The following is a 19,803-nucleotide window of genomic DNA, read 5'->3' as shown; positions in this document are numbered from 1 at the left end:
TCGTTTTTTTAGATTCTGATACGTGAGATGATACAGTATTTATTTGTCTTTCTCTCTGACTTACTTCATTTAGCATAATGCCCTCAAGACCACTCTATTTTCGAACAATATTAACTAAAGACATGGCACCCACAAGAACCAAGCAAACTGGATGTGTCAGAGCACCTCCTATCAAGGGGTGTGAGTTCTTCAGTCTAAACATCTATAGAACCATCTTTTCCATCAGCTCCCACTGAACATTAATGTTTCTAGCTGTTTCTCACCATACGACAGTTAATGTTTCTAGCTACTTCTCAGTCAAAGGAACTCTTCATAAATTTTTAAATTGAGAAAATTGTATTTACAATAAGCAAAGATTTTTATATTCTTATGTCATTTTAATGTGGTCATTCTTTCTTATGTCATACTGATTTTTCTGCATTATAATTTAGTTCCATAAGTCTTTCCCTATAAAAACTGAAAAAATTGGAAAATTTTTAACTATAAAACATTTATAACAGTTTGTTAATGCTGAACTCTAACCTGCAGTCTGATCATTCAGAGGAGCCAATCTTGTAAACCATTACCAAGAATTTTAGACAGGCTTCATTGACATATAAAGACTTTTACTTAGGACATCTGCCCTAGTAGCTAGATAAGAATAGATTGTAACACTGTGAAACACCACGAGCCATGTCTTGTTAGCATTGTTGTTCAAGTTCGTACACTTTTAACTCCCTTGGGGTCTACATATGTGAGGCTTAACTCCCTTTTCTACAGACTATCAGTATGTTTTAAGTGCTGCAAAGCCATTAATAGGCCTAAAATTTTTCTGTCAGATATTGTAGTCCACTCAGAGAGTAAGGTTTAAGAACAAATTCTGGGTGCTGCTTTTTCTTTGTTCGGTTGGGTTTTTTTTGCAGTACACGGGCCTCTCACTGTTGTGGCCTCTCCCCTTGCGGAGCACAGGCTCCAGATGCACAGGCTCAGCAGCCATGGCTCACGGGCCTAGCCGCTCCGCGGCATGTGGGATCCTCCCGGACCAGGGCACGAACCTGTGTCCCCTTCATCGGCAGGCGGACTCTCAACCACTGCGCCACCAGGGAAGCCCTCTGGGTGCTTCTTGGTGGCTGTGTATAGCAATTTTTAGGAGTTTCAATTTCACCTTAACTCACAAAAGAAAAGGTCTTTGATTCAGTTGTTTAAACCTTTTAGATCTGTCTGCTTAAGAATTGTAAAAAAAAAAAAAATTGTGAAAAAAATTGCATGCATACATGTGCATTTACACACACATATAGCATAAAAACCTTTGTAATTTTGAATAAATGCCCACATTTTTTTTCAGTCTTTTGGATGAATTATATTTGGTTTTAGTTATCTTTAAAAGCTTGAGAAGTACCTTTATAACAGTGCATCATTCTCTGTCACATGAAATTGGACATTTAAATACATTTTTTAACTCTAAAATACCAAAATGCTATACTTTTTCAATTTTTATAAATATAAAAACTGAATTTTATAATACTGATACTTAAATATTACAAAATATTAATATTATTGGCTCATAATAGAGTGAAGGTTCTTTTGAAAAATATGGACTATAGGCATTTAGAATTTACCACTTCATATTGGAATAAATAACTTCACTAAAGTTTATCAAATATACTGTAGACTTGGACTTTCTGGAAAATCCATTTAGTGCCTATGTTCTAAAGTTCATTCCTTACACACCTCTTAAGAACAAGTTTATTAATTTCCCTGAGTTATTCTTTCCTACCCTATTAAGTTAAACCATATAAAACTGTCAATACGTGACCATTTATACCCATAAAAATAGTACGTTCATACGGTTCAATCTCATACCATCAGTACTCCATCTGGTCTGTCCATAAAATCAAATTGGAAAAAAAAAAAAAAAAAAAAAAAAAAGGCTTCCCTGGTGGTTGAGAGTCTGCCTGCCAATGCAGGGGACACGGGTTCGTGCCCTGGTCTGGGAAGATCCCACATGCCGCAGAGCGGCTGGGCTCGTGAGCCGTGGCCGCTGAGCCTGCGCGTCTGGAGCCTGTGCTCCGCAACGGGAGAGACCACAACAGTGAGAGGCCCACGTACCACAAAAAAAAAAAAAAAAAAAAAAAAAATCGAATTGAGTTAAAAAAAAAATTGAGTTGACAAATATGAAGAAACAGGGACCGGTGTGTTCTGGGCCTGATGGGAGCCAATCCAGCTATTAAACTAGAGATTATTTTTGCAGTAAAACAAAGACATCTCTCATCAGTCACCTATATCCACCAACCAAAAGAGAAAATCAGCGCAACGTGTAATGGGTTTGAGGAAACTTTTAGGGATAAACATCAAATAATTGAATTTTGAAACTTAAGGAATAACAAAATTCCCCTTGAATCTTTAGTGTTGGCTGGCCTTCCGAGGATGGCTGTTGGGCTTATGTTCACATTCGGGAAGTCTTGATGCCTGTTGGAGGCTCGGGTGCTTGGGTTGTCAGTTAACTCCAGCTCCTGTGAGTCTGAGTGGATGTGGTGCCAGGAGCTGTGGCTGTGGGAGACAGTGTCCTCATGCTCAGCCCAGTGGCACCCTGCTCCAAGCACCAAACAATGGGAGGGTCCAAAATCCCCAAACATCTTTTGGCCTTCAAATATTAAGCTTTCCACCATGTCTACAAGGGTTGAGGGCCTCTAGGCTCGGCCCAACTGCCCTGTTGCTGAAGTAGCAGAGCCTCAAGGCCAGCCCCTATAAAGAACAGCTGACCTAATCTACAGATTTAGTGTGATCCCTATCAAATTACCCATGACATTTTTCACAGAACTAGAACAAATAATCCTGAAATTTATATGAAACCATAAAAGACCCATAATTGCCAAAGCAGTCCTGAGGGAAAAGAACGAAGCAGGAGGCATAACCCTCCCAAGCTTCAGACAATACTACAAAGCTACAGTAATCAAAACAGTGTGGTACTGGCACAAAAACAGACATACATATCAGTGGAACAGAATAGAGAGCCCAGGAAAAAACCTACACACCTATGGTCAATTAGTCTTTGACAAAATTGGCAAGAATATAAAATGGGAAAAAGATGGTCTCTTCAACAAGTGGTTCTGGGAAAGTTGGACAGCTGCATGTAAATCAGTGAAGTTAAAACACACCCTCACACCATGCACAAAAATAAACTCAAAATGGCTTAAAGACTTAAACATAAGATATGACACCATAAAACTCCTAGAAGAGATCACAGGCAAAACATTCTCTGACAAAAATCATACCAGTGTTTTCTTTCTCAGTCTCCGAGGGCAACAGAAATTAAAAACAAAAATAGACAAATGGGACCTAATCAAACTTAAAGCTTTTGCACAGAAAAGGAAACCATAAACAAAACAAAAAAGCCTACGGGCTGGGAGAAAATGTTTGCAAATGATGTGACCAACAAGGGCTTAATTTCCAAAATATACAAACAGCTCATACAACTCAACAACAACAAAAAAAACATAACCCAATCGAAAAGTGGGCAGAAGACCTAAATAGACATTTCTCCAAAGAAGACATACAGATGGCCAATAGGCACGTGAAAAGATGCTGAACATCACTAATTATTAGAGAAATGCAAATCAGAACTACAGTGAGATACCAAGTCACACCAGTCAGAATGGCCATCATTAAAAAGTCTACAAACAGCAAATGCTGAAAAGGGTGTGGAGAAAAGGGAACCCTCCTACACTGTTGGTGGGAATGTAAATTGGTGCAGCCACTATGGAAAACAGTATGGAGTTTCCTCAAAAAACTAAAAATAGAGTTGATGTATGATCCAGCAATTTCACTCCTGGGCATATACCCAGATGAAACTAATTCGAAAAGATACATGCACCCCTATGTTCATAGAAGCACTATTCACAATAGCCAAGACATGGAAAAACTTAAATGAATGAATGGATAAAGAAGATATACAATGGAATATTACTCAGCCATCAGGAAGAATGAAATAATGCCATTTGCAGCTCAACAGACTTGAAGTTGCCAAGGGGTTTGGAGGGATAGGAAAGGGAAGGAATGGGAGTTTGGGATTAGCAGAGGCAAACTATTATATATAGGATGGATAAAAAACAAGATCCTACTGTATAGCACAGGGAATTATATTCAATATCCTGTGACAAACCATAATGGAAAAGAATGTGAAAAAGTCTATATATACATATGTATAAGTGAGTCACTTTGCTGTACAGAAGAAATTAACACAACATTGTATATCAACTTTACTTCAATAAAATTAAAAAAAAAAAGAATAGCCGACTTCATGATTGAGCTGTGCTAGTACTTCTCAGCATTCTGGATGAGTCTCTAAATGGCCTTTCTGGAGCGGGTGCTAATTATGTCTGTGTTTACTGCACAACTATGAAATTATACTTTAAAAATATAAAAGGGAGGGAAATATAATGTACATCCAGGTTTTCTGCGTGGTAAGATGATGGGCCATTTCCTTTTCTTTGACCATTTCTATTTAACAAAAGACTTCTAAAAAAACGTATCTAATTAGTATTCAACTCTCAGAGGTAGAGGAATATAAACATTAAATCATGAAGAATTTACATGGTCAAGTCCAAACCCCATCAAGTTGAGCAAACTGACTTCAGAGAAGTTGAATAACTTGCCCAAGATAATATCATTGGTTTGTTCATTCAATAAATACTTTTTATGCACCTATTATGTTCCAGCTACTGCACCAGCCACAAAGCTAGAAGGCAAATCTAGTGTTTTCTTTCCCACTGCTCCTTTTTCTCTAAACCTTTTGGTGACCATTTCTCTCAGGTATTTTGGGTGTCTTTCTCCATAAGGTCACTAATGTATCTGCTCAGCAGTGTGACTGCTGTGCAAATAAGTTCCTGACCCTTGTCTCAAAAATATTTTTGTTTTTAACTTAAGAAAAAGCTTTGGACAGAGGTCTTAAGTTCTAACTCAGCTTCCATGTCTATAAAATGAGAATAACAGCAGCTGCCCTTTGAGTTGTTCTGAGGATTAGAACTGGTAAGACCCATGCAGCACTTGGCAAAGCACCGAGTCTCCAGTGAGCGCTCCCGTGCTGTACCTGCTCGGACAAGGAAACCCAAGACCCAGAGCAAACAGTTACCAAAATAAACTTCTCATTTGGGAAGAATGTATTTTCTAAAGTCACAGTCTTGCTTCTGAACATTTTTTAACCACAACTAGGATTATGCAAAAGCAACTCAATTCCTCCCTTCAATCAAAACAAGTCATTTCATCATTGTTTTAAAACAAACAGTTGAAAACCATATTTACAGCAAGCAGGCGTTTCATGCTTCAGTCATCCTCTTCTTCTTCGCCGCCTGCTTTCCTCTTTCTGGAGCGTTCACCTCCTGAACAGATATGAGAGAGAAGGTGTAAAATTTAATACTGAACGTTTCTGGAAATTTTGTCTTAAGTAGTTCTGAGCTGATGGGGGAGCTAGCCCTTCATGTTAGAACCCTACCCACCAGCGGCGACGTTGTCCACAAACACTGTCTCTACAAGTCAGGGAGCCCGGGCTTCCCTGGGCAGCAGTCAGGGCTCAGGGACACCTCACTCTATCCTGACGGGGATTCTGCTCATTATTACTTGAAATACATACCTCTGCTTCCTCAGTACTTCACTTTCTCTACCTGAAATTCAGTATTTTAAAGCCTGTCAATTTTTTTAAAAGGACTGCTTGTGTTTTATGTGCTTTTTCAGTATGCTTTCCAAGTTTTAAATATATTTTTTTCACACGAAAAATTAGTGCTTCCATTACACAGTAAGGCCTATTTCTATTACTGAGATGTTTCCTCTGATCTGTAACTCCAAACCCATAGCGGAGCATGTTAAGTGTTCAGAAAACACTGGATGAATGAATAGGGCACAATGGCAACAACATAGTGATTTGCTTGTGTAATTAAGACTTACATTTTCTTTGCACTTGTGCTCTTATAAGTGGAAAAGGAAATACTTAAAGGAAAATAATTTTAACAATATGGAAACGAACTAACCCTCCGCTATTATCATACCCGTGATGAAGGTGAGAGGCCCCTTGCTCTACTGCACTCAGCTACTTCTAATTCTCTGGTCGAGCCCTGGTGTCTCAGCCATGTCTTTTCTCACAGGCCTCTCCGTCCTCTGGCATGTCCACCCTAACGCTCTTCCTTCAGCAGCCAGCAAGACGGCACCTGCTCCGGGCAGCCTCCCACCGCACACAGGTGTCAGGCCCTCCTCTGGGCCACGTCTAGGCTTATTACTGCATTCATCTCACTGAGTTACAGGGAGGTGTGTAGACATCTGTCTGTGCTCCAGGGCTGTGAGCTCCTCTTCATTCCAGGAGTTGACTTGTGGCTACAGGGCAAACCCCTTCAGACTGAATAAATTTGGTTTTACCCCATCACTGGTGAGCTTCTTTGCTCTCAATGATCTTTGAGCCTTGTCTTCACCTTGTCCCTCATCACTCTCTGAAGAATAGATTCTGGCCCTTTCCTCTGAAAGCAAAGGGACTTTAGATATAGGATTGACCTTAAAGATGAAGACCCACTTATTCCTGAATTTTTCTACTCTTGAATATTGCTACTTCCCACTATATATTCCCCTTGAGGAGCCAACAATTTTTTAAAGTTTTCATGAAGAAGTATGTACAGCTTTCAAACATGCTTAAATGACTTAGATTGGAGAGGTTTTTTCCCTCGGAGAGATTGTCTGATCATTTTTAGATACCCAATGGGCTTCATGCACACATTTTAAAAAAAATTTATTTTCTTTATTTTTTATTTTTGGCTGCATTGGGTCTTCGTGGCTGCACGCGGGCTTTCTCTAGTTGTGGCGAGCAGGGGTTACTCTTCGTTGTGGTGCACAGGCTTCTCATTGCGGTGGTTTCTCTTGTTGTGGAGCATGGGCTCTAGGCACACAGGCTTTAGTAGTTGTGGCATGCGGGCTCAGTAGTTGTGGCACATGGTCTCAGCAGTTGTGGTTCACTGGCTCTAGAGCACAGGCTCAGTAGTTGTGGCACATGAGCTTAGTTGCTCCGCAGCATGTGGTATATTCCCGGACCAGGGCTCAAACTTGTGTCCTCTGCATTGGCAGGCAGATTCTTAACCACTGCACCACCAGGGAAGCCCACATTTTTTTAAACTACAAAGTTTAAACGCTGGGTCCCTATACAAGCAGGAGAACTGCCTGTTACACATTTTCCTCCATAAGGACAAAAATTATTTAATTGATTTTCTTTATTATAGGGGTGCCTTATTTTCCCAGCTAAGCTTTCGTGTGGCAAAGTGGTCCAAGGGAAAACAAAATAAAAGGCCTTTATACGGTTGTCCTAAGTGAATAACAGCAAGACAGTAAGAGCCCACCAGAGCACAATCGCTCCCACGGCCCTGAGATCGTGAAGCGTGACCTCCTCTCCCAACTCACCTCGCCATGGTTCTTGCTGGCTTCACCCTCCTCACCACTGCTGGGGCCCTGGTAGGGGGCACTCGGCCCCGCTGGTTCTGCTTTTCCTGCAGATGGATGGTCTCCTGGTGAGTAGAAGCCCTCAAACGTTCTTCTTTCTGTAAAGAAGCAAATAAATTACTGAACTTAAAAAAAAAAATGAACTCACTTAGTGCTCCCTTGAAACTACTTTAAAGAACACGTAAATGCCTCGCCCAGGATAACACCAGTTCCTATGTCCTCAGGGTACAGTTCTCTCCATTTTACACCCCTGTTACCACACATGGTCATCACCTTGTTCAGTTCGAAGGCGTGAAGACAACACAGGGTGAAGAGGCAAAGGCTCCCTCCCTCACACCAACCGCCCCATCAGAACTGGCACCGGCACAGCCTTGGGAGATGCAGCGTCCCCTGTGCTGCCAGGCAGAGCCCAGAGTGCAGCGACCAGCCTGAGGAACCTCGTTCATGTCCAGTGGATGCCTGAGGGAGGCGGGTTCTCTTCACCCCTGAGACAGACACCTGACTTGCCCAGGCTCCACCAAACTACCATGGTGCCCACATATTCCAGTCTGGGGCCCTCAACCCAGAGAGCTCCCCACAGCTCCTGATGGCAGGATGGGGAGGTTCTGGTGGGGAGGGTCCGAGCCCCAAAGCAGAGCCTTCATTCCCTTCCATCTGCCTGGCTTCTACACATTGGGGTTCACTAGGCAGGGCCAGTGTCAACTGAGTCAGGAATGTCCTCTTGACCTTCCCACATCACCTCCTATCTGGCTAACACAGTTTAATGATGTACATCAAGGGTTACATTTTTTTTTTTTTTTTTTTTTTTTTTGCAGTATGCAAGCCTCTCACTGCTGTGGTCTCTCCCGTTGCGGAGCACAGGCTCCGGACGCGCAGGCCCAGCGGCCACGGCTCACGGGCCCAGCCGCTCCGCGGCATGCGGGATCCTCCCGAATCGGGGCACGAACCCATATCCCCTGCATCGGCAGGCGGACTCTCAACCACTGTGCCACCATGGAAGCCCCTGCCAACTCATTATAAATAAGAAAAACATTTACATTCCACATATTTTTACTCAATATCTTCGGGGGAAAAAAAAAACTTTAATCAGTCCTCTTACTTGGGTTCTATGCTGAGAAATTTGGGTAGTTTAACAAAGTACAATCCATTTCCTAAATCAGAGTTGATGCTGGGAATTTCTACTTCTATTTTGGTTTCAGAAATTGGCTCTTCCTCCTGCTGGTCCTGAGGCACTCCACGTCCATCCTAAGAGGGAATCAGAATGTGAGAGCCCGAGTTGACATTAGAAGTGCTCTAGCTCTCCTTCTGCACTAGGCAGATGCAGGTGTGACCAGAAGGAAACTTGGACACCCCTTCAGAGATAAAGCAGTTGGCAACCCCTCCAGGCCTCTCCTTAAAATTTCATCCTCTCCCCACCCCCCAAAAAAAACCACCATGCAAAACAAGACCTGTTAGCCTGCATTACCAGAAAAAATGTTGACCTATCTAGCTTGCATAAGATATTTAGCAACAGATGTGTGAAATTATGCAACCCCTCAATGCTAAGTAACTATTAAAATCAGAGAAGAATGTCAAATAGTACACACTTCTTGGCACAGGTTTAAATAAGAAAAACTTTTAAATCAAAGGTTTTCAAATTATGCGTCCTCACAGTCTAGCCCCTAAAGTTTGGCATCAAATTCATTCTGAGCAACTGCTTCTATTCCCTTTAATATCCAGAAATTCCCAATATAGCTAAGAAAGTCACCCATTCGTCAGATGTTTCAGGCTGCTATTCATCATCCATGTCCCCTCCCTACATGACCCATCAGCCTCTGAAACTTTTTTCTTAACTTTGAACAATGGGCCCAGTTGAGATTTGTAATTGTACTTACAGTACCAGGCTGTCCTGAAATGGGTGGTTGATTGTCCCCGTCACTCTCTGAAGAAATGTCATCTATGTCTCCAAACAGATCCATGGTCCCACTATAATCTTCAATGTTGGGGGAAAAATGCACAGTATTAATTTCTCTCACTAAAGTTCTTCACACAGTTCTTAGCCCATCACTTCAACATATTCCCAAGATTCATAAACCAAACCTCCACTAAACCATGATCAGACTGGCTCCCTGAGCCTGGCCCTCAGAAGCCTCACAAGAGTGTCTACAGGGAAGGAAAACAGCAAAGTTAGTTGGTGGAAGGCCAAGCTGCTGTGACAGCCAGCTTTCAAGGTGGATCCCAGGGATCCCTGCCTCTGGTATTCTTGCCCTTGTGTGGTCCTCTCCCACAGGTATCATGGTTGGTCTATGTGATCAATAGAATACAGCCTCACTTCCAAGGCTCTGCATGACATTGTGGCTTTTTTGCCTTGCTCTTTCTCCCTTGGGTCACTTGCTCTGGAGGAAGCCAGCTGCTGTGACGTGAACACACTCAAACTGCTGTGGAGAGGCTCATGCAGTGACAAACTGAGGTCTCCTGCCAAGAGCCATGTGAGTGAACTATCTTGGAAACAGATCCTTCAGCCCCAGGCAAGCCTTTAAATAATAGAGTCTCAGCCAACATCTTGATTGCAGCCTTGTGGGAGACCCTGAGCCAGTGCTAAACTACTCCTGACCCTTAGAAATGGTGAGATATATTAAATGTTTGTTGTTTTAAGCTGGCACTTTCAAGGAATGTAGTTAGGGAAGGTGGGGGATGGTATGCAAGTCACACAAAATATGTCTACTCTGACACTCCTATCTCCCTGTCTTTGAATTCCCTCTGCACAAAGCCAGGGAAGCTTTGGTATCTCAACTTCATTAAATGAAGGCCACCACTGAGTTTTTTTGGTGAACCAATCAAGTATAGAGCCATGTCCAGCTATATGTCCTAACACAACAAATCCAGAATATATCAATAAAAGTGCACACGTATCAGTAAATTTGGCCCAAGGTAGTTAGTGTTTGTCCTTCATCTCACATTCTTAGAATCCACGTCCACACACATTCCCCAGGCTTTTGCAAATATTTAATAGCAAAATCTTGCAATTCTTTTGGTGTGTAAGTTACTTCTTCTTCAGTCAGAGTTTGTGCTTTCTTTGCCAGAGTATGATGAGATCCTAGTGATGGGTCTGCTGGTAAAAAGTAGGTCAGACAGCACTCAGCTGGGTGACTCTTGAGGGGAATGCAGACTGCCCCAAGTGATGTTATTACAGCATTTTCAAGCAAGAAGACTAGTTTCACAACCTACTGAATGGGAGAAAATGTTTGCAAATGATAGGACCGATAAGGGGTTAATATCCAAAATATATAAACAGCTCATACAACTCAGTATCAAAAAAACAAACAACTTGATTAAAAAATGGGCAGAAGACATGAATAGACAGTTTTCCAAAGAAGACATACACATGGCCAACAGGCACACGAAAAGACGCTCAACATCACTAATCATTCAGGGAAATGCAAATCAAAACCACAGTGAGATATCACCTCACACCTGTCAGAATAGCTACCATCAAAAAGTCTACAAATAGCAAATGTTGGGGAGAATATGGAGAAAAGGGAACCTTTGTATGCTGTTGGAAGGAATGTAAATTGGTGCAGCCACTATGGAAAATAGTATGGAGGTTCCTCCAAAAACTAAAAATAGAACTACCATATGATCCAATAATTTCACTCCTGGGTATATATCTGAAAGAAACAAAAACCCTATTTCAAAGAGATATGTGCAGGCCAATGTTCATAGCAGCAATATCTACAATAGCCAAGATATGGAAGCAACCTGTCCATCAACAGATGAACGATAAAGAAGATGTGGTATGTATGTACAATGAAATACTACTCAGCCATAAAAAAGAATGAAATTCTGCCATTTGCAACAACATGGATGGACCTACACGGTATTATGCTTAGTGAAATAAGTCAGAGAAAGACAAATACTCTATGTTATCACTTATATGTGGAATCTGAAAAATAAAACATACCAGTGAATATAGCAAAACAAACAGACTCACAGATGTAGAGAACAAACTAGTGGTTACCAGTGGGGAGAGGGAAGGGGGAAGGGACAAAATAGAGAAAGGAGATTAAGAGGTACAAAGTACTGTGTATAAAATAAATAAGCTACAAGGATATATTGTATAGCACAGGGAATATAGCCAACATTTTATAACTTTAAACACAGTAAAATTTATAAAAATATTTGAATTACTATTTTGTACACCTGAAACTAATATTGTAAATCAACTATATGTCAATTTAAAAAAAACTTGTTTCCTCAGATATAGGAACGCAGACTGCCTCTCACAGGCAAGGCGGGCTCAGAGGGACTACAAAATTCGTTTTTCAGCTTTATCTGAGTCCAAACAGAAATCCCCATTCCTAGTTTCTTTCTCAATCAATACCCTTTCACATGAGAGACTTGAAGAGGCTGTGAATTCAGTTGATGTTGTAGTTCTGCAACCACACAATTACATGCGTTTGATTTTCAGCTACCTCAGCCCTCTGACTACAAGATATGAGATTCCTTTAGGGCTGTCAAAAGTGCTCCCTGGTTCTCTGACCATGACCTAAGCTTCTGTGAAGTCATAAAGAGAAAGACAAATACCACATCCCTTATATGTGGACTCTAAAATACAACACAAAGGAACCTATCTACAAGACAGAAACAGACTCACAGACATAGAGGACAGACTTGTGGTTGCCGAGGGGGAGAGGGTGTGGGGGGAGAAGGAATGGGAGTTTGGGATTAGTGTATGCAAACTATTATATAGAGAACAGATAAACAACAAGGCCCTCCTGTATAGCATAGGGAACAATATTCAGTATCCTGTGACAAACCCTAATGGAAAAGAATATGAAAAAGAATATATATGTATAACAGAATCACTTTGCTGTACAGCAGAAATTAACACATTGTAAATCAACTCTACTTCAATAAAGTTTAAAAACAAACCAAAACTAACCTAAGCTTGTCAACTTTCTGTAAGTGCTCCAGGGCACTCAGAAGCATCCATCCCACACCACAGTCCTTAGTCATCAGGACTGCCTAACAAGTGTAGCAGCGGCTTGAGCCCTCAATCACAGGGGATAATCTGGTTTATCATGATGCCAAGGCACCACCAGCATCCTGTTTCCCATTGGCGAGGAGCTCAGACCCAAACCAATCTACACATCTCATCTTTGAGGATTTGCTTCCTGGACTACCCAGTCAGGTCCAAGTTGGGGAACAGAAAACATACCAGTTGTCTACACAGATAGATCTTAATATTTTTTAAAAATTGTAATTAGGTTTAAAGTTGATTTGGTTACAAAAAGCACAAAAAGAACTCCCTAAGGGATCACAGAATTAGCAAACTCAGAGAGCAACTTCCACCCCTAGAGATGAGGGAACAAAGGGGAAAGTTAGAATTATCATTAAACTTACAAACTTACAGACAGGGCCCCTTGGAGCTGAAACTCATACCTGAGGAAGAGAAGCGTCCAGCTGGTACTGATGTCTCTTGGGAGTACAATGAAGCTGCCTCTTCAAGTCTTGGTAAAACTGCAAACCGGACTGAGCTTCTATGGGAAGAAACTACTGCTGCTGCTGCGCCCCCTCAGAAAGACTGCAGGTCAACAGGAAGCCCCCAGAAAAGTTTCATACACAAACAGGAAGGAGCAATCTTTTCTTTGTTATCCAGGCTCCCAGTCTTCTCTGGCACCCCATAACAGGGGGCAGCTGGCAAAGCTGAAATGTGCTTGCAGAGCCTTGGCCCTGCATAGTCAAGCTCTGTAGAGAAGGGCAGGTTTGGAGACAAGAGACAAGAGCTCAATCACTGTCACATATGTGTCTGCTAGTGACAAAACAAACACACTGTTGCCTTGGAAAAGACAGAGTCAAAATGAAGGCTCTCAAGAGCCAGGCATCGGACTTTCAACTTGATAAACCAAGAAATCGCAAGGGACTAAAGGTTTCTGAGTTTAGGAGAGTGACACAGTGGTGAGTTAGGACCTTATTCTCTTTCAATGTCACTTCTCTATAACCAGGCTTCAGGGTAAGCCTCCCACAAGCCACCCCTCCTAGATTGTATTAACAGGCCTAGTCCATTCCTAAGGGAAAGATTAGGCTGTGTAGAAGAGCACTGCAGAAAAGACAAATACAAATCTTAAATATGGATTTCAAATATATCTGCTAATTCTTTGCCATTTCTACCATCGAGAGGAGTCAAATCTCCCTCCCTTTGAATATGAGCTCACACCAGTGACTCACTTCTACTGAACAGAATGTGGTGGATTTTGAAAAAAGATAATACAGCTCTCTTGGGGTGCTCACCGTTGGAACCCAGCCACCATGCTGTGAGAAAGCAGGGCCACAACTAGGACGCAACACGTGAGATACTCACTTTGGTGAAAAATATAAGTGGTACCAGAATCTCAGTGATCGAGGTAAATAATATTGCAATACATTTCAAACTCCATGCAAAAAACTCCCATCAACAAAACATCAAAATTTCAAATAAAGAGACAATCCATCCAGTTCTGTACTTGTGCCACTCTTCTCACTTGCCTTACCCTAATCCCAGCCCTGTTAGATCATCTTTATTTGAATTTTTGACATTTTGTTCATCATATTTTTACATTAATTTTAATTTTTTTAAATGTTGTATTACGGTATTATTAAACTTGATTACTGTAGTGGGCTGAATAGGGACCCTTCAAAGTTCCTATCTACCCAGAACCTCAGAATGTGACTTTATTTGGCAATAGGATCTTTACAGATGTAATTAGTTAAGATGAGGTCACACTGGATTAGGGTTGACCCTAAACCCATTGATGGGTGTCCTGAAAGGAGAGTGGGATCTGGAGACACAGAGAGACACAGAGCAGACACACAGGGAAACAAGCCACGTGAAGACAGAGGCCGAGATTGGAGTTACGCTACTACGAGCCAAGGATTACTGGGATCCTCTAGAAGCTAGGACAACGCAGGGAAAGATTCTTCCCTTTAGAGGGAGCACGGCTCTGCCCACACCTTTATTTAGGATTTATAGGCTTCAGAACTGTGAGAGAACGTGTTTCTGTGGTAGTCAGTCACCCAGTTTGTGGTACTTGGCTACAGCAGACCTAACAAACAAATACAACTATGGAGGCTTTTTTGCGCCCCTTTTAAAACTCTGCACCCCAGAAGAATGCCTCACTCGCTTCACCTGGCCCTTGCCAGGCTTCTTTGTGGGGCCTGGGAGGAATTCACTAAAACCTAAGAACTAGTGTAAGGCATTAACAAAATCAGCCTGCTTTGGGAGGGGTCCATTTCTTGAACAGAGACCTGCTTTTTAAATTTTTTTATTACAATTAAAATTACTCAAAAGCAAATCAATTTATTTCAGTCAAAATAACTCATGTTTACATATTTATAAAACAAACTGTACAATAAAATACATAAAGTTTTCACATTTTCTACTTCAATCATCATCTTCTTCCTCTTCATCACTGATCACGTATTTCTTGTGCTTTTTATTTGTTTTATCATCATCTTCTGCTTTTCTCTTTCCAGAAGGCTCACCTTCCTAAACAGATAAAAATTTTAAAAATCTCAAAGTTCATAGAGAATATTTCTAGAAAGGTTTATCAAAAGTAGCTCTGAGCTGAATAACCCTCTGAAAACCCCAAAATAACATAACTTTTAATAAGAACATTTACCAGCTGAAGAAAACCAGTGGTTAAGGTCATGGCGAGTTTCCAAACCTACAAGTACTAGAGGCATTCAAAATGACTACGAAGTAATAACAAAACTAACCCTAAACCCCAATTTCAGGCCCATGAGAGCGAGCTAAGCAATTGTGACCCAGTCTCACAGGGGGAAGAAGCTGCTGTACATGGAGAAGAGCTGCAGGAAAGTGGAAAGGGGCTTTGCCCTGGGAAGAGTTAGGGCTCTCCCAAAGAAGTCAGCCTATATAACTGCTTGTTCTGCTGACTATTTTGACCATAATTAGGTATTTACTTAAACTTTTTTCTCCACTTGCTGAGCATTTCACTTCTTCGTTATCTAAAAAGCATTCTAAAGACTGTCTTTCTTTTTTTTTGCGGTATGCGGGCCTCTCACTGTTGTGGCCTCTCCCCTTGCGGAGCACAGGCTCCGGACGCGCAGGCTCAGCAGCCATGGCTCACGGACCCTGCCACTCCGTGGCATGTGGGATCTTCCCGGACCGGGGCACGAACCCGTGTCCCCTGCATCGGCAGGCGTACTCTCAACTACTGCGCCACCAAGGATGCCCTAAAGACTGTCAATTTTTTATCTTTTAATTTTTTAAAATAAAGTTATTTATTTATTTATTTTTGCTGTGTTGGGTCTTCGTTTCTGTACGAGGGCTTTCTCTAGTTGCGGCAAGCGGGGGCCACTCTTCATTGCGGTGCGCGGGCCTCTCACTGTCGCGGCCTTCTCTTGTTGCGGAGCACAGGCTCCAGACGCGCAGGTTCAGTAGCTGTGGTGCACGGGCTTAGTTGCTCCGTGGCATGTGGGATCTTCCCAGACCAGGGCTCGAACCTGTGTCCCCTGCACTGGCAGGCAGATTCTCACCACCAGGGAAGCCCAAGACTGTCAATTTTTTTAAATAACTATTTCTTGTTTTGGATGTATTAAAAACTCACATAATAAAGTTTTTTTTAATATTTGAAAAAAATTTTTTGAAGAAATTAAAGGCTTTCATACACAAGTTTCCACTGCTTAAAGTCACGTTGTATAACGTTCTAATAGAAACAAAAAATTTGGGAAGTTTTCTAAAAATACTTCTTACAGATAGAATTTGAACAGATCAACATTAAATAATATCAAAAATTGATTAAAATGAAATGATACTAAATATGATACTCCAGAATTGCCTTAACAAGACTCCTCACCAAAAATAAAACAGGGTGAACAAAGTTTAAAGGTTGAAGTTGGGGAAGGCCAAGCATCTTACTACCCTGACCAGAGAATGCTTCTGGATGTAGCATACAAGCTGGCATAGCCACTTTTTCTGATGCCTGGCCCTCTGAGGAGAAGATATCAATACTATCTCACACTTGTTTCCTGCCTTATTGTCCCAAATGCATCCCCACAGACCTGAAGTCATAGGAGAATTCAAAGGGGTAAGTTATGAATCCACAGGAAGAGATCCAGAAGTCCTCCTGCACTTACTTCCCAGCTGGCAGCAATAAAGTTACCCCAACAGCAAGCCTGGAGGGTGGATCCTGCCCCCAGGCTGTGACAAGCCTCCTTTCTACTTCCCAGCCTTGAGCAAACCTAGGCACTTCTCTCCCAACCCCGCACTGGCAAAGGCAAGAAGCACATTCACTACTACCACCACTTTTCATTTATTTTCAGCTGATGAATCTTATCTTAAACTCTTTACATGCCAGCCTGGTTTGTGGCAACCTTCCCCAGGTAAACTTCAGTGTGTATGGTCTCTTCAGCTCTAAAGTTCTTTAATGGGTTTAAATTTGAGTGAATAAAAGAATAATGGGCATGGTACCTCTAAAAGGTGGTAGAGCCTGTCCTAAAGGAACCTAGACAGGGCCAAGCAGCTGGGAAGTCAGGAGCCAGGTCAAAGCTCTCCCAAAGAAGTCTAATTGGCACCGGTTCTAATCCACTGTCTCGGGTAAGATGCTCTGGAATTCTGCTCTGAAAATCCTTCCAGGACCGACTTCTTCGGCGGCTACAGACAAGCACAGTAAAGCCCAGCAAAGGCATGCAGGCCTGCTACTCCCAGGACTTAGAAAGTTGAGTGGCAACCTTCAGGAGACCTCATTTTGTGAAACCAGGGGTGTGGGATTCTGCCTTAGTGAACGTGGCTGGAATAAATCCCTGTGCCATGTAAATGCAACAAATGACAAAAATACTCATATTAGATGAACACAGACTGACAGGAGAAGATGGCGGAAGAGTACGACGCAGACATCACCCTCCTCCCCACAGATACATCAGAAATACATCTACACGTGGAACAACTCCTACAGAACACCTACTGAACGCCGGCAGAAGACCTCAGACCTCACAAAAGGCAAGAAACTCCCCACGTACCTGGGTAGGGCAAAAGAAAAAAGAATAAACAGAGACAAAAGGATAGGGACGGGACCTGCACCAGTGGGAGGGAGCTGTGAAGGAGGAAAGGTTTCCACACACAAGGAAGCCCCTTCGCGGGCGGAGACTGCGGATGGCGGAGGGGGGAAGCTTCGGAGCCGCGGAGGAGAGCGCAGCAACAGGGGTGCGGAGGGCAAAGCGGAGAGATTCCCCGCACAGATGATCGGTGCCGACCAGCACTCACCAGCCCGAGAGGCCTCTCTGCTCACCCGCCGGGGCGGGCGGGGCTGGGAGCTGAGGCCCGGGCTTCGGAGGTCGGATCCCTGGGAGAGGACAGGGCTTGGCGGCGTAAACACAGCCTGAAGGGGGCTAGTGCGCCACGACTAGCCGGGAGGGAGTCCGGGAAAAGTCTGGAGCTGCCGAAGAGACAAGAGCCTTTTTCTTGCCTCTGTTTCCTGGTGCGCGAGGAGAGGGGATTAAGAGCGCTGCTTAAAGGAGCTCCAGAGACGGGCGCGAGCCGCAGCTATCAGCAAGGACCCCAGAGACGGGCATGAGACGCTAAGGCCGCTGCTGCCGCCACCAAGAAGCCTGTGTGTGAGCACAGGTCACTCTCCACACCTCCCCTCCCGGGAGCCTGTGCAGCCCGCCGCTGCCAGGGTCCCGTGATCCAGGGACAACTTCCCCGGGAGAACGCACAATGCGCCTCAGGCTGGTGCAACTTTACGCCGGCCTCTGCCGCCGCAGGCTCGCCCCGCATCCGTACCCCTCCCTTCCCCCGGCCTGAGTGAGCCAGAGCCCCCGAATCAGCTGCTCCTTTAACCCCGTCCTGTCTGAGCGAAGAACAGACGCCCTCAGGCGACCTACACGCAGAGGCGGGGCCAAATCCAAAACTGAACCCCAGGAGCTGTGGGAACAAAGAAGAGAAAGGGAAATCCCTCCCAGCAGCCTCAGAAGCAGCAGATTAAATCTCCACAATCAACTTGATGTACCCTGCATCTGTGGAATACCTGAATAGACAATGAATCATCCCAAACTGAGGAGGTGGACTTTGGGAGCAAGATAGATTATTTTTTCCCCTTTTCCTCTTATTGTGAGTGTGTATGTGTATGCTTCTGTGTGAGATTTTGTCTGTATAGCTTTGCTTTCACCATTTGTCCTAGGGATCTGTCCGTCCGTTGTTTTTTGTTTGTTTTTTTAACTTAAAAATTTTTTTCTTAATAATTATTTTTTATTTTAAAAACTTTATTTTATCTTACTTTATTTTATTTTATCCTCTTTCTTTCTATTTTTTCTCCCTTTTATTCTGAGCCGTGTGGAGGACAGTCTATTGGTGCTCCAGCCAGGCATCAGGGCTGTGCCACTGAGGTGGGAGAGCTAACTTCAGGACACTGGTCCACAAGAGACCTCCCAGCTCCACGTAATATCAAACGGCAAAAATCTCCCAGAGATCTCCATCTCAACACCAGCACCCAGCTTCACTCAACGACCAGCAAGCTACAGTGCTGGACACCCTATGCCAAACAACTAGCAAGACAGGAACACAACCCCACCCATTAGCAGAGAGGCTGCCTAAAATCATAATAAGGCTACAGACACCCCAAAACACACCACCAGACGTGGACCTGCCCACAGAAACACAATATCCAGCCTCATCCACCAGAACACAGGCACTAGTCCCCTCCACCAGGAAACCCACACAACCCACTGAACCAACGTTAGCCACTGGGGACAGACACCAAAAACAATGGGGACTATGAACTGGCAGCCTGCGAAAAGGAGACCCCAAACACAGTAAGTTAAGCAAAATGAGAAGACATAAAAATACACAGCAGATGAAGGAACAAGGTAAAAACCCACCAGACCTAACAAATGAAGAGGAAATAGGCAGTCTACCTGAAAAATTCAGAATGATAGTAAAGATGATCCAAAATCTTGGAAATAGAATAGAGAAAATGCAAGAAACATTTAACAAGGACCTAGAAGAACTAAAGAGGAAACAAGCAATGATGAACAACACAATAAATGAAATTAAAAATAGTCTAGAAGGGATCAATAGCAGAATAACTGAGGCAGAAGAACAGAGAAGTGACCTGGAAGATAAAACAGTGGAAATAACTACTGCAGAGCAGAATAAAGAAAAAAGAAAGAAAAGAACTGAGGACAGTCTCAGAGACCTCTGAGATGAACACAAAGCTTCCTAATACAGCCATGAATGCAGGTCCCTAAAGACACAGGAACAGGCAGCCCACAGTTATGGAGGAGTTGTCTTCCAACAATTTATTTTTTAGACTGATTGTAAAACTCACATTAGAAACCAGCTCTCAGAGTTTATTTAACCCAAAATATACCTAAGAAAAT

At 42.9% G+C, this 19,803-nt stretch overlaps 1 protein-coding gene across 1 annotated transcript in view; it reads right to left on the bottom strand.

The window, feature by feature from the left end:
- Positions 1-14,766: 14,766 nt before the first annotated feature.
- LEO1 (LEO1 homolog, Paf1/RNA polymerase II complex component) overlaps positions 14,767-19,803 on the bottom strand; it is a 49,831-nt gene continuing 44,794 nt past the window's right edge. The window contains exon 12 of the mRNA XM_060095299.1: positions 14,767-14,953. Within this exon, the coding sequence (XP_059951282.1) occupies positions 14,849-14,953 (105 nt within the window). The 3' untranslated portion in view covers positions 14,767-14,848. The remainder of the gene's footprint in view (positions 14,954-19,803) is intronic.

This window comes from Mesoplodon densirostris, chromosome 4, assembly GCF_025265405.1.
Source record: "Mesoplodon densirostris isolate mMesDen1 chromosome 4, mMesDen1 primary haplotype, whole genome shotgun sequence".
Taxonomy (NCBI): domain Eukaryota; kingdom Metazoa; phylum Chordata; class Mammalia; order Artiodactyla; family Ziphiidae; genus Mesoplodon; species Mesoplodon densirostris.
The sequence above is the reverse complement of the archived record's forward strand: the minus strand, read 5'-3'. Positions and strand labels throughout refer to the sequence as shown.